At 37.1% G+C, this 13451-nt stretch overlaps 1 protein-coding gene across 2 annotated transcripts in view; it reads left to right on the top strand.

Moving 5' to 3' along the window:
- The window catches only part of LOC145674309 (cyclic GMP-AMP synthase-like receptor), a 73396-nt gene that overhangs the window by 44918 nt on the left and 15027 nt on the right, over nt 1-13451 (top strand). For both annotated transcript variants that reach the window (XM_081744175.1, XM_081744174.1), the window contains one exon: nt 6155-6316. In XM_081744175.1, coding sequence (XP_081600301.1) covers nt 6155-6316 — 162 coding nt within the window. The remainder of the gene's footprint in view (nt 1-6154; nt 6317-13451) is intronic.

The raw sequence follows: 13451 nt of genomic DNA, 5'->3' as shown, positions 1-13451 counted from the left end.
GTTTAACAAGTTTAAGGACGGTGACGAAACACTCGAAGACGCACCACGTGCCAAAAGACCATCACATGTACAAAATGAAGATCTTCAGGCAGCTCTTTAGGGAAACAGTAGCCAGGCATGTGAGGAACTGGGTCTACAATTCAGTGTGAGTGGAGAAACCATTCGGTAGCACCTCCATCAACTTGTGAAGCACTACAAGTTGGGTCGATGGGTCGCACATGATTTGACTCCGGGCCAGAAGGCAACGCGAGCAGACACCTGTGTTTCTTTGCTGTCTCGTCTGAGAAAGGAACCGTTTCTGAACAGGGTGTTGACATGTGATGAGAAGTGGGTCCTGTACGAAGCTCCACGGCGCCATCTTCATTGGTTAGCATCCCATGAACCGGTTCCAAAACAGCCGAAACCACCAGTACTGCACCGGAAAAAGATCCTCCTCTGTGTCTGGTGGACTGCTCGCAGCATCGTGCATCGGGAACTGCTACCAGCTGGTCAGAGCATCAATGCAACTGTGTACTGTTAGCAGTTGAGCCGTGTTCAAGAAAAACTCAAAACTTTGGAGCCAGCACTTCTGAATCGCAAACGGGTCCTCCTGTTACAGGACAACGCTAAGCCCCACGTGGCTAGGATGATCCATGACACCATTCTACGCCTTGGATTGGAAACACTATTGCATCCGCCATATCCTCGGACATTGCACCGTCCGATTATTATTTGTTCCATTTCTTGGACAATCACCTTGGAGGACGCCAGTTCAAATCCCTAGTAGAGGTACAAAATGCACTTGATACCTTCTTCGCTTCACGGCCCACCAAGTTCTACCGCGATGGAATCCATGGCCTTCCAGAACGTTGCCAGAAGGTCGTCGATGCTGATGGCAACTATTTTTGATCTTCTAGGTAAGTCTTAGGTGACATAGCGATGTTCGAAGGTGGTGGTTGAAAAAGCGACAGAACTATCTTGGTTACCTTTATAAGATGTAAGTGCCGTGGTTAATTCCATTGTTAATGACATACTCTGTACATGCAGTGCTCTCATTATAGATATATTTTCCTGTGTTTATTCGTGCATTTTATTTCAATTAAACTTTTCCCGTTTCCCTTCGCTACCCTGTATTAGATTTATATTTTGAAATATAAACCGATTTCACTGTTGAACGAAATCACCTAATTGTTATCAATGTTGTGGTGCTTTTTTTTCTCGTTTTTTATTTTTCATCCGTATCTAATAATGTTATACTAGTGAACATATTCGTTACGTTTGGGGTAAAATGTCATACTGACGTTGCAATACTGGAAGAGGTATATCAACGGTCAGTTTCTTTCCGTTTCGTATCTGAATTCTGTTCTGCTAGTGTGCGAAACAAAAACGAAATAACATTTATCATAGTTCTCGATATATTTTTTTGTGAAGTACTACACATAATAGTACACATGTTTGTATGTATTTTTCAGAGCAGTTCCTCAGTCTCCCGAAAAGTGTTTAAATAGACAAAATTGCTTCGGTATTGTATAAACAGTGCGAATAATTTCTGTTATATGTATGGAGAAGTGATTTTTCTTCAGAAAAAACAGCTTATAACACTATTAATGAGAAAAGATTGTTATTTTGAGTGTAAAATTGGAAATGAAGGCAAAGCTTGGATACCCCACGTTGTTTGCAACCCTTGCGCCGGCAATCTAAGAAGTTGTATAAATGGACAGAGATGTTCACTGTCTTTTGGAGTGTCCATGATTTGGAGGGAGTCGAGCGATCACATTAGTGATTGTACTTTTGTATAGTTCCTCCCATCCAGAAGAAGCGGACATAGATCTATCTTAGCACTCCACCTGGAATGCGCCCATTTCTACAGGGTGGTCCGGAAGTGGGCGTACCCCCCTATAGTTTCAACAGTATGGTGTTAGTTATGGTAGAATGTCTGTTCACAGTTACCTTGAAGTCTTTAAGAGTCATAAACACCGGTATGGTCACCATCCATGTCGTAACACAGCTGAATTCTGCGCCAAGTTCTCGCAGATGTTTAGCGAAGATACTTTCGGAGTCACGAGGGTGAAGGCCTGTTCCACACCTGCTCGTAATTCCTGCGTTGTGTGATATCGAGTGTTTCTTACTTGTTGCTTTATGAAAGCCCAGAGAGCATTCTCTGGTGTCGTCAGACCGGGACTTCTTGGAGGCCAAGCAAAGTGAGCTGTTGAAGATGCACAATCCCTTCCAATCCAGCGGCCAGGAAATGTCTGATTCAGGTAATAACTGATACGAAGCAGCAAACAGCAGAAAACAAATGAACATGGATAGCAATGTTGCCAGACAATGCCAAGCAATGTTACCAGACAGTGCCAAGCAATGTTACCAAACAAATGTGGGTAAAACCTAAAACCGTCAGAAAACACCAATTAGGGGGACGCCCACTTCCGGACCACGCTGTACATGGAGAAAGATTACCTGTCCCTCACCCACCAAAGAACACAACCTTTCGTTTGGTTATCAAGAAGTGTAGTGCCCTGAGCCAAGTATTTCGAAGGACCCTGGATTTGTTGTAAACGTACCTTCAACTGAAACATATAGACTAACTCAAGAAAACTTAAGTGATCTCATTAGGGATTTGGATCTCTCAAAAACCAGGAACGAAATTTTAGCGTCACAGTTACAGCAATGCAATCTACTGCAGGAAGAGGTAAATATTACGTTATTACTTTTGTAATGGAAGTCAAATACCTTGGTGTTCCAAGGGTTAATTCTCTCTTAGATCTCTTTCCTAGGGATTGTGGAGCAGTAGGTAATGAACATGAACGTATCCAGGGTCATATAGGAAGCCTAAAGTGTCTGTTTCATAAGAGGCAAATATGTTGTGTTCTTCACTTGATCTTGTCTTCTGAGTTGCTGAAGGCAGTAAATTATATACGTGGCCATTATTTGGTGTGAGAAAATTGTTTGAAAATGTGTGGATGATGAAAAAGTCACAGGAGAGCAAACAAACCCTCGTAACTGACTTCTTTGCGAAAAATTAAAAATCTGAAAAACAGTCATATTCTGCAGAGCAAGATTTTTTTTCTTCTGAATGTTGTTTTCGTCTGTGTATGTGTGTGTATTACTGTATATACTATTGTTCAAGTGTAAAGTGTTCAATGAACTGCTAGGTTACGTACATCTATTATAAACTGCATTGTACAGTATGCATTTCGTATTGTATTGTACAATTCAATTCAAAATGACATATTTCTACATGAAGATACCGCAAAAATATTCAACAACAGTATCATGATATGTAAATATTGTTGTACACACAATACTTGCAGTAGTGTAGGATTCTTTACTACGGAACATGACTGTGGTACAGACTTCTACCCCTTTATCTTGGAATTTTGAAAGTTTTCGAAGGAACCATAGGTGTCGAACTTAGATGGGTTTCACTTTTTATAACAGAGTATTACTTCGTCTATTTACCCTTAAAATATAAGTAAATAATATAAATGATTTCGTTGAGTTGTCACGATTACCTTGACCAAACTTATACCTAGAGATTGGTGATACTACAGGAATTCATCACTGCCTTTCTGTTACTCAATAAAAGCAAATCCATTGGAATTTAGAATACCTATTTGTTGTAATCATCTCGGTATTTAGGTTAATTACAAAATGTTGATACAATGGTAGCATACAGCATAAAAGATCCTGGGTTTGAGGATCGTGCCGTTCAGGAATCTAAAACAGTTTACTCTGTTTTAGATTGACAGCATAAGCATAAGTTAAAATATCGCATAGAGCACTTAATAGAGAATTCCAAATGTCATTCGCCATTGAGACGATTACAAAAGAAAGCAATATTGAGCTCCCTGTCTACTCTACAATACTCTGGACCAACGTCGTAATTAGGCCTAGTTGATTTTTCTTGAGCCATTTTGATTAATCAATCGTGCATACTGATAATATTAGACTTATAATATTTACATAAGCACAACCATCCTAAACACTTAACCAAAATATTACGACGAGTAAAAATCGCGTATGCACAAAGTGGCTTAAGCATAAACATACATTGGCCGAAATTTTAATACTTAATCAGTAAATTAATTGGAGCTATAAGTTACTGCCCTATAGGCTCGCGGGAACCACGAAAGACTTTGCCGAGATAAGATCCATCATATGCATAGGACTAATTCATACAGATTGCCAACTCGACTGAGTCAAGTCGTTATATGTCATTTCAGTTCTCTTCCACATCACAAACCGGAACTTTGACCCAACTACGTCATAACCCTGTATCCTTTTTCACTTTAGCCAAAATATTATTTTTGATATTTCTAAAGTTGGTCACTGCTTTCCTTCCGCCTTTTAATGAGGACGCTTAGGTTTATTTCCACCGAAGAGATCCTATTTCTTTCTTCTTTTTCAACTGTGACGTCACTCAGAGACTGTTAGGTATCCGAACAGTGGCTGTTAATAGTTTTGTGAAGAATTCTCTTGTGTGTTAAAGACAATTATTGACAGTTAAAGACATATAGATGAAATTATGTTTTTCCTTTTTCACTAATGTTTTGATGCCTTTTGGAAGATTTTGAATAAAAAATAAATAAATTGTTTCTGGATATCGTCCTTTTCTCCACTAGAGCGTGGCACACTGCAAGTGAAAACCTAGTTTATTTGCTATAATACCTTTTTTATTTCGTTTTCCATTGATTATTTGAGTAAAAAATACAGGCCATATGCGCAGGAATTACGCTAGATGTTTCATTTCATTTTATTCCTTAACCCTTTACATGTGGAAGGTGCATATATATATTACTATAACACTACTATCAACTTTCATGATCACTATCTACTTCATCAGTAAATGCTGAGGGCGTCCCTTATATAAAGTAATTTCGTGTTACGATACGCTCACCCGCATAATTTAGAATGTCCAACCGTGATAACAACCGTGATAACGGAGGAACCAAAAGAGACAGAGAAAGAAACTTTTCACGAAGCAACTAGAGGAAGAAGGACACCTGCCTGTGTATTGACGTACATCACCGGATGAACAGTGTTGCCAGCTCAAGAGAAAGTTGTGTTTTTGTAAATAGAATGACCTACAAACTTTTCGAGAAATAACGTGAAACATGTGTTAAATGAAAACGTCGTTGGCGCAAGAAGTGTTGCTATCTTTTACAAACCACACTGCTCAGCTTTAACAAGATACCGAATATCTGAATCAGTACGTGATTTATCGATTTCAAATAACCACAGTATTTCTCCTCATGCTTTACGCCTTGCATTATAGGTTTGAAACCATACTGCACTAGTGACCTTTTCAGAGCTATTGTACCTTTTCCAAACTCAACTTTTCTTATCTGTTAGTGGCAACAGTGTTCCATGGACCCTTCTAGACTTGGAGCCAGCGTAAACAGTTCTTGTCAATATTTAATTTAAGGTGTAAAAGACGGTAGTACCTCACGCTTTGTATGCGCCAATGGCGTTTGCATTTAACATGTTTCAATTTATTTCTCGAAAAGTTTGCAACGCTGATCACCTTTACTATCTCTTTTGTCTGTATTTTCATTGTCGCTCCCAATGATGATATCCAATTTAGGTCATTCGGTTTACTAATACATAATTTTCTCTTGGGTTGACAACACTGTTCATCCGGTGATGTTCTTCAGTACATGGGCAGGTGTTCTCCTTCCTCTAGTTGCTTCGTGCAAAGTTTCGTTTCTCCGTTATCACGGTTGAACATTCCAAGTTATATTATAATATGGAAACATCATTTCATGATTTTGTCGTGAAGTCGGCACGGATAAACTTTCTCGTAGGGAGCTGCTATTTCAGTAATGTGTGTTTACAGTCACATAGAATACATTTCGCGGGTGTGTGTATCGTAACACGAAATTACCGTATATAAGGGACACCCTAATATATGCGTCCTCAGCAGATACTGTTGAAATAGATAGTGTTCATGAAAGTTGATAGTGGTGTTATAGTAATGTGTAGAATAAAATAACTGTTATTAATTTAATTATTATTTTTATTTTGAAACAAATTTTACGAAAAAAAAAAAAATGATCGAATTTTCAAAGTAAAAAATTGAACTGTTGTATTCAAACTTCTGTAGTATTAGTTCCATATAAGTGTTAAGAAATTTGTTTCTGTATTGTTAATGCTTAACTATTTTATTTTGAAGATAACTCAAAAGAAATCTGGACCCGCACTGACCCTGAAGATCAAGAAAGCTGATTCTGATAAAGCAATGGATGTAGACTTGGTTCCTGTTCTGAAATTCAAATATTCTCAGTGGCCTCAGAAACATTTCCGACAATACCAAGACCTACGTAATAAGTCCTTGGTAAGAAATGTTTGATTTGTTCACCAGCGCAGAAGCGTAATGCTGTAGCACACTGTATTGCCAACATTTTGCAATTTTTTGTAATATTATTAGAAGCTAAGAAAAAAGAAAATTATCTAAAGGTGAGACATATACCAGGTCAATAGAGCTTATTGAATTAAGCAAAATTATATGGATAAATGCAAACAGGGTTCACACAGACCTTGGAAGTCAGAAAGGTTCGGAAAATGCTTCAAAATATATAAAAAATCAGGGAATTCTACTCTATTCCATAGAAGAGGCAGGGATTTTTAATGCTAATTTCTGCAGTAATCAGTATTTATAATGATTACTTAGTATGCAGCGGTAAGTTTGCATATACACTCATGTCCAAAATGATTGTCGCATATCTATAACTGTTTTCTCGTAAGAATATAATTTGATACTGATTTTGCAGGGTACTTTTAATACTGATACTATGTGTATAATCGGGAAATATATATTTGTAGTAAATTCCAGAAGGAAAAGAATTGTAAATACGAAAATTAGAATGAGTAAAACAAAATGTTGCTAAATGGACAAGAAAGTTTTATTGTTCTTATTTACTGCTTACTGCTGTTTTGACATGAAATTTGCGACATGCATGTCTTTGCTGATTATACACATACTAACATTATACGAAATAGCGGGCGAATTCGTTATCAAATTATATTCCTACAACAACATATTTATTGACATGCGGCAATAATTTTGGACATGAGTGTACATTTAATATTGCTATCATCTTTTGTAGTTGTAATTTCGTTTTGCGTTCTCAGTTTAAGTACTATATAAATGATTCAGTTCACTAGAGTTCACCTTATTATTCCCTAGAGTTTTCGGCAGACTAGGGATACGTCTTTTATAGGTCTGGATACTAGTTTTAAAAATTCCTGTATTTTGTTGCAGAAAATTTACATAAACATAGAAATAACTGAATTTTTCCGGGCGACGTGATTTTAGTAACTTTTCTCGAGCTCTCAGCCAGATGAAGATATTGACATCCGACGTTTCGAATGCAGACATTGCATTCATCTTCAGGGACAGTAATGAGGAGCCCACAGATAAGGGCATGTATACAGGCTGTGTCAAAAGTCTCCTGATATAGGGTTATTATCAGAGTTTCAACAAAATGTAAGAGGGAAAACTGTCTTCAAATATGACGTTTTTAATCTACTGAAGGAATTTTTTAAATCGGACGAACCGTTTGGGCCCAATGTTAAATGAAAATGCAACGTTGCCATTTACCTGGACCCACAACATAAGTGAATGTCTTTTACACTAACGTGTCGATGGCCAGCCCCCATTTCAAACATGTCCCATTTACTTTATGTTATGGATCCAGGTAAATGGCAACGTTGCATTTTCATTTTAACATTGGCCAGATAAAGAGTGTACAGCTCAAACGACACGTCCAATTTTTTTTTAAAAAAAGTCCTTCGCTTTAGATTGAAAACATCATGTTTGGAGATGGTTTCCCCTCTTACATTTTGTTGTAACTCTGATAATAACAGAGTTACCGTATGTCAGGGGACTTTTGAGACACCGTGTATATAATAACTACTCAGGGGCAGAGCTATGAATGTGGTTTTGTGATTTGCTGAGGGATTCTGGGTGCTACTGGCTAATCAGGAGCCAGCCAGCATCCGCCAGCCAATCAGAAGTCAGTATTCCCTCAACCAATCACAAGCCCCCATTCCTAGCTCTGCCCCTATATATACATGCTCACGTCTCCGGTCTCTTCATTACAATCCCTAAAGATGAATGGGATGTCTGCATTCGAAACGTCGGATGTCAATATCTTCATCTGGCTGATAACTCGAGAAGACTTACTAAAATACATAAACAAAATATACGAAGAATACCTCAAAGAAACAAGAGAGATTCAAAAAGAAGATACAAGAAAGGTTGACAAAGAAACTTTTGAAATAAATAAGCTAAGCTTGAGGAGCGCCGAAAGGTGTTAAAACTTCAACTGTAATGTTCTCCATTTTACAGGCTTTGCTTTTTATTGACTTAAATTTGATTTGAACTACTCGCTGAGAAAAACAGTTCGTTTATTCTAAAAATTATTAAGGGGACAGACTACTAAATATTTTTCAAAAGCTAACAGTTTTTCTTTTGCCCGTTTTTCGTAAGTGAAAAGAGATAATGAAATGTATCTTACCACAATAATAGATAATGTTGTTCTACACCGAAAAGTACGAATCGTAAGAATTTTCAGTGTTGCCATCCCTGGAAATTACAGTGTGACCAGAATTTCAATTACCCAAAAATCTAGGTTAAGGTAGCGACTAGAGAAACGAATTCAACGGTAATTGATGACTTATCATGTTGTCTAGGTTTCTTGTTTACTACTTTTAAAATAATATTTGTATTTCTTGTGTAATGCCTTATTTATTTTGTTATAACTTATCTAAGTTATTACAAAGTAAATAAAAACGTTATTTAAAAAGTAGTAAGCAAGGAACGTACACAACATGATAAGTCATCAATTACCGATGAGTTCGTTTTTCTAGTCGCTACTTTAACCTAGATTTTTGGGTAATTCAAATTCTGGTCACACTGTAATTTCTATGGATGGCAACACTGAAAATTCTTACGATTCGTATTTTTGGGTGTAGAATAACATTGTCTATTATTGCGGTAAGTTACATTTCATTATCTCTTTTCACTTACGAAAAACGGGCAAAAGAAAAATTGTTAGCTTTTGAAAAATATTTAGCAGTCTGCCCCCTTAACGTGTGTGTAACACTTTCGCTAACCGTTACATAAGGGAGAGTGGCGGAGAAATTAGTGATATATAAGATCCAATGCAGTGAGTGTGACATGTGCTATATTGGGGAAACGGGAAAGATTAAAAGAGCGAATAAAACAACATGAGGATAACATTAGGTTGATGAGAAGCAGAAATGCAGTCTACAAGCACATATAAGAGACACGGGACATTCAGTTAATTGGAATGAAGTGAAAGTGTTGGGCCAAGAAGAGAAAAAGTTAGTGAGAAAATGGAAAGAAGTAAGGTTTATTGAAATAGAAGGCGATAAAATTTAGAACTGAAACTCTGAACTGAAAATTAATGAACAGTTGAATTGGTTATTGAGTAATCTTAAAGAATAAATAAATTAATTGTACAGGTTTACTTTTGTAAATTTAAAATAATTATTAATTAATTTATTATTTATATTATTTAATTAGTATTCATATTTAAAGAAGTTAATTTTAAAGCTTATTTTGTTAATTAGATAGGTTATGTTATTATAAATACATGTATATGGTGTCAACAGAGGGTAGGGAATAACCCTCTGTAGTAACTTGTTGTAACCAATCAGGATTCGGTTGCATTAAATTCGTCACTGCTTATGTATTCATAGTGTCTGATGAACCCAAAGTAGATAGTAAGGAGCGTAACAATTGATGTAACTGCCTAATGGATTCATAGAACAGTGTTAATGGTTCCGACTTAATATACAATGTTGCCACATAGTGAAACTTCTGATTTCCCCATAGCGGTTGAAGGAGACGCCGGAGGGTACACCAGTATATAATATTTTCGTTTTCTTTTGATCTGAAGACCGTGGTCGCCATTTGTAGAACATTGGAGATTTAACTGCACCCACAATATAAGTAAATGAAGTTACTGTCTTTTACGGTAACGTGTGGATAGCCACGTCCCATTTCAAACATGCCCCCATTCACCATACTCTTACAAGATCTATTCACCTCCCGGTAAATGGCAACGTTGCATTTTCATTTAACATCGGGTGCATAAAGATTGTACAGCCCAAACGGCTCGTCCGATTTAAAAAATTCCTCCACTTTAGATTGAAAACATCATATTTAGAGACGGTTTTCCCTCTTCCATTTTGTTGTAACTCGGATAATAACGGAGTTACCCTATGTCAGGGGACTTTTCAGACACCCTGTATATATAAGACTATGTAAAATATCCTTCCAGTGGAACATCCTCTGTACTTTTCAGTTTGCGAAATCGATATTGTAGTTTGTGTGTGAGAAATTGTTTTATTATTTAAACTTTTCACCATAATTATTTTCTAAGACTTCATTAGAAATATTTAGAAGCACATCAGTGTTAAAATTGTATAGCACTGACCAATTATGTGCCCTGAATATCCTTGTCGGATGGTTACTTTCCTTGTGACTTCGGCAACCAAATCCTATTGATTTCAACTGTCTAGACAGTAATCAGCTTTGGCTGTCTACCTGTCGAAGGCAACATAACTTGGTTGCCGAAATCATGCTTGGAATGTAATAGTCCGACAAGGATACCCAGGGCACATTATAGGTGAGTGTTAATTGATCTTAAAAATATATTAGATTGTGTCTGTGTTAAAAACACATTAATAGTGCATATCTGTTGCTTACAAAACAAAATGGCTCAGTGGTAGAATGGTCTTTCCTGGTGCAAGGGATTCCTGATTTGATCCCAAGACGAGTTTGTTGTGGACAGAATCATGTCCGTGTACTTCTTCCGTACTCTCAATCCACCATAATCATTCACTTACGCTAATAAAATCCATCATCTTCAATCTGAAGGGCATAAACGTTGGATGTTCTCGTCATTTTTCACAGGTAATACAATTTTATAGTTCCATCAGGTTCTTTCTATATGTCCTCTCCACCTTAACCATTGCGCTTTTATGTATCGTGGAGAGAATGGAGACTGATTATGGAAAAGGCCAAGGGTCACAAAGAGCTGTCGTGGCAACTGCTAGGTAGTTCCAAGTTAAACTTCTGATTTTTCAGAATTACTCCTTTAGTGGTGGTCCTTAAAACGTTGGAACCTCTTCGTTATTTACTTCAAGTAGTTTTCTATTTTATTATTTGTCACTAGTTTGATGTCATTCCGTGTGTTTTAAAATTCGAAATTCATTATTTTCTGTCTTTTTTATTACATTGTCCTTCATATTAGTTTATGAAATCGTTATGGTCTCCCCATGATATATGTCTTTGTGTATTTCTATCTCGTTCCAGTTTTTGTTGAGAAACGTTTTCCAGTTTACCAAATATTGGCAATGACTGCATGCGGAAGCCATTTGCAAATCAAATGAAAATAAAAATAATATTACGTTCATTTACGACAGACAATGTTGCGTCCGTGGGTTTCCAAAACTAGTAAAATAAGCCGATACCTCAATAATGTTTCGTTTCGTGACGCAACATATAGTCATTGATTGACAGTCAAAAGAATTGATTTATGATGAAGGTGCATTGGAGGCGCAAGCTACTCATCATGTCCATCACATTGTAAATTGTCTTGTTTTGTCCCAGCTACAACTATATTCTGATATCGTCAGGCGAAATATTGTGTTTATGATATTAATTTCTTTCTCTTCTTTAATATTGAAGGAACATTGAAGGCGAGATTTTAATTTTTATTCTCTTTCAGTTTAGTTTCGTTTTTTTTTTTCCTGCTATATATTTTCAAGTCTTAATCAATTTTATTACTTGATCTATTCTCCTTACGTGATTCTTATGTGCATACTCCTATTAATTCTCCCAGTTCATTATCACCAAATTTCGTTTCTTAACTTGCCCCATTTGTTCTTCCCTTAAAATTTATGTATTTTGAAAGCGTGATTTTATTTCTGTCAGGTATATTCTTGAGTGTTTGGGAACTCTTATTCCATATACTTTTGTCACTTTTTAGTTGGACTTTTGTCCTTGATATTGCTGGGCGCTTCCCAGCGAAAATGTGGAATTTAAATATGAAACATCCTGCAGAAGTTAGAGGGGAGAATATGCAGGTAAGCGATAGTTGCGCTTGTTGCTAATTAGTTGGTTAATTGTGCTTATCAGACCCTCCTTCTTTTTCTCATTTTCAGAATATTTGAGAGATCGAAGAATTTTATTATAATTTCTGTAGAAAGTTCAGTGATGTAAAAATGAAATCTTTCAGTTTAACGTCCCATGATTATGCCCGTTAGGTTAAGGGAGACGGATGATTAAAGCAAGTGAATGATGATGGAAGAAATAGTGGAATGAGAGTGTGGGAGGAAACAGGAGCACCCCAATAAAATCCACAGATACGATGTTGTCCACCACAAACTTACTTGGTCGGGGATCGAACCAAGGACCCCATGCACAAGAGGTAAGCGCTGTACCACTGAGCCACCGTGCCCGCCAGTGTGTAGCTTAAAAAAAAAAAGTTCAGAATGCTCCAAGAGCATTGCCAGAACGAATTTAAAAAGAATGGAGAGCTGAAGCGGGAAGGATAACTGTCATTTTTCCCCACATGTAAAAGTAAATCTTTTTATCCGCACCTTCTTCTGTTTTTCGCAGAAATTCGCAAAATATCATCTCTCGGTGACTTACAGTTCTCGAGGTATGGCTGGTTAAATCTACCGAAATTCGAACTTTCTTTGGCCAATATCGGGAACACGGTGGGCAGTTGGCCAGTGCTCACCGTCTACTCTTTGGTACCAAAATGTTCACTATTCTCTTAGTTATTAATCAACACCAATATGATCTTTCTATGACTTACGGTTCTCGAAATATGGCTTCTTACATCTGCTGAAATCGGAACTTTTTTGGCCAATATTTCGGGAACGGTAAGTCACAGAGAGATGATATTGTTGTTGATCAGTACCTAAGAGGATGATAAACATTTTGCTACCAAATAGTAACGGTGGCCACTGAAGCTGTAGGATTGGAACTCCACCTATTAGCATATAGTTGACGCTGTAGTATTCAGTCATCAAGCTTTTCATTAGACACTAGCAACACAACAATAGAAAAAATGGTTAATAAAATATATCCCGAAATTATGATCTGTTTTTAAACAGTAATCTTTGTTTGTACAAGGTTTCGGAACAAGAAAGCCTCGATTCCTGGAAATGTACAGAACATCCACACGGCTCTGTCCCTTGTCAGCAGACCATAAATCTAAGAAAACAATAGGTGATCCTCGGAAATGAAATCTTTCAGTTTAACGTCCCACGATTATGCCCTTTAGGTTAAGGGAAAACGATGACTAAGTCAAGTGAATGATGATAGGAGAATTGGTGGAATGAGAATGTGGAAGGAAAGGGAGTCCCGAGAAAACTCACGGACACAATGTTGGCCACCATAAGCGTACTTGGCTGGTGATCGAACG

Source organism: Thermobia domestica, chromosome 17, assembly GCF_964235325.1.
Source record: "Thermobia domestica chromosome 17, izTheDome1.hap1.1, whole genome shotgun sequence".
NCBI lineage: Eukaryota > Metazoa > Arthropoda > Insecta > Zygentoma > Lepismatidae > Thermobia > Thermobia domestica.
The sequence above is the reverse complement of the archived record's forward strand: the minus strand, read 5'-3'. Positions and strand labels throughout refer to the sequence as shown.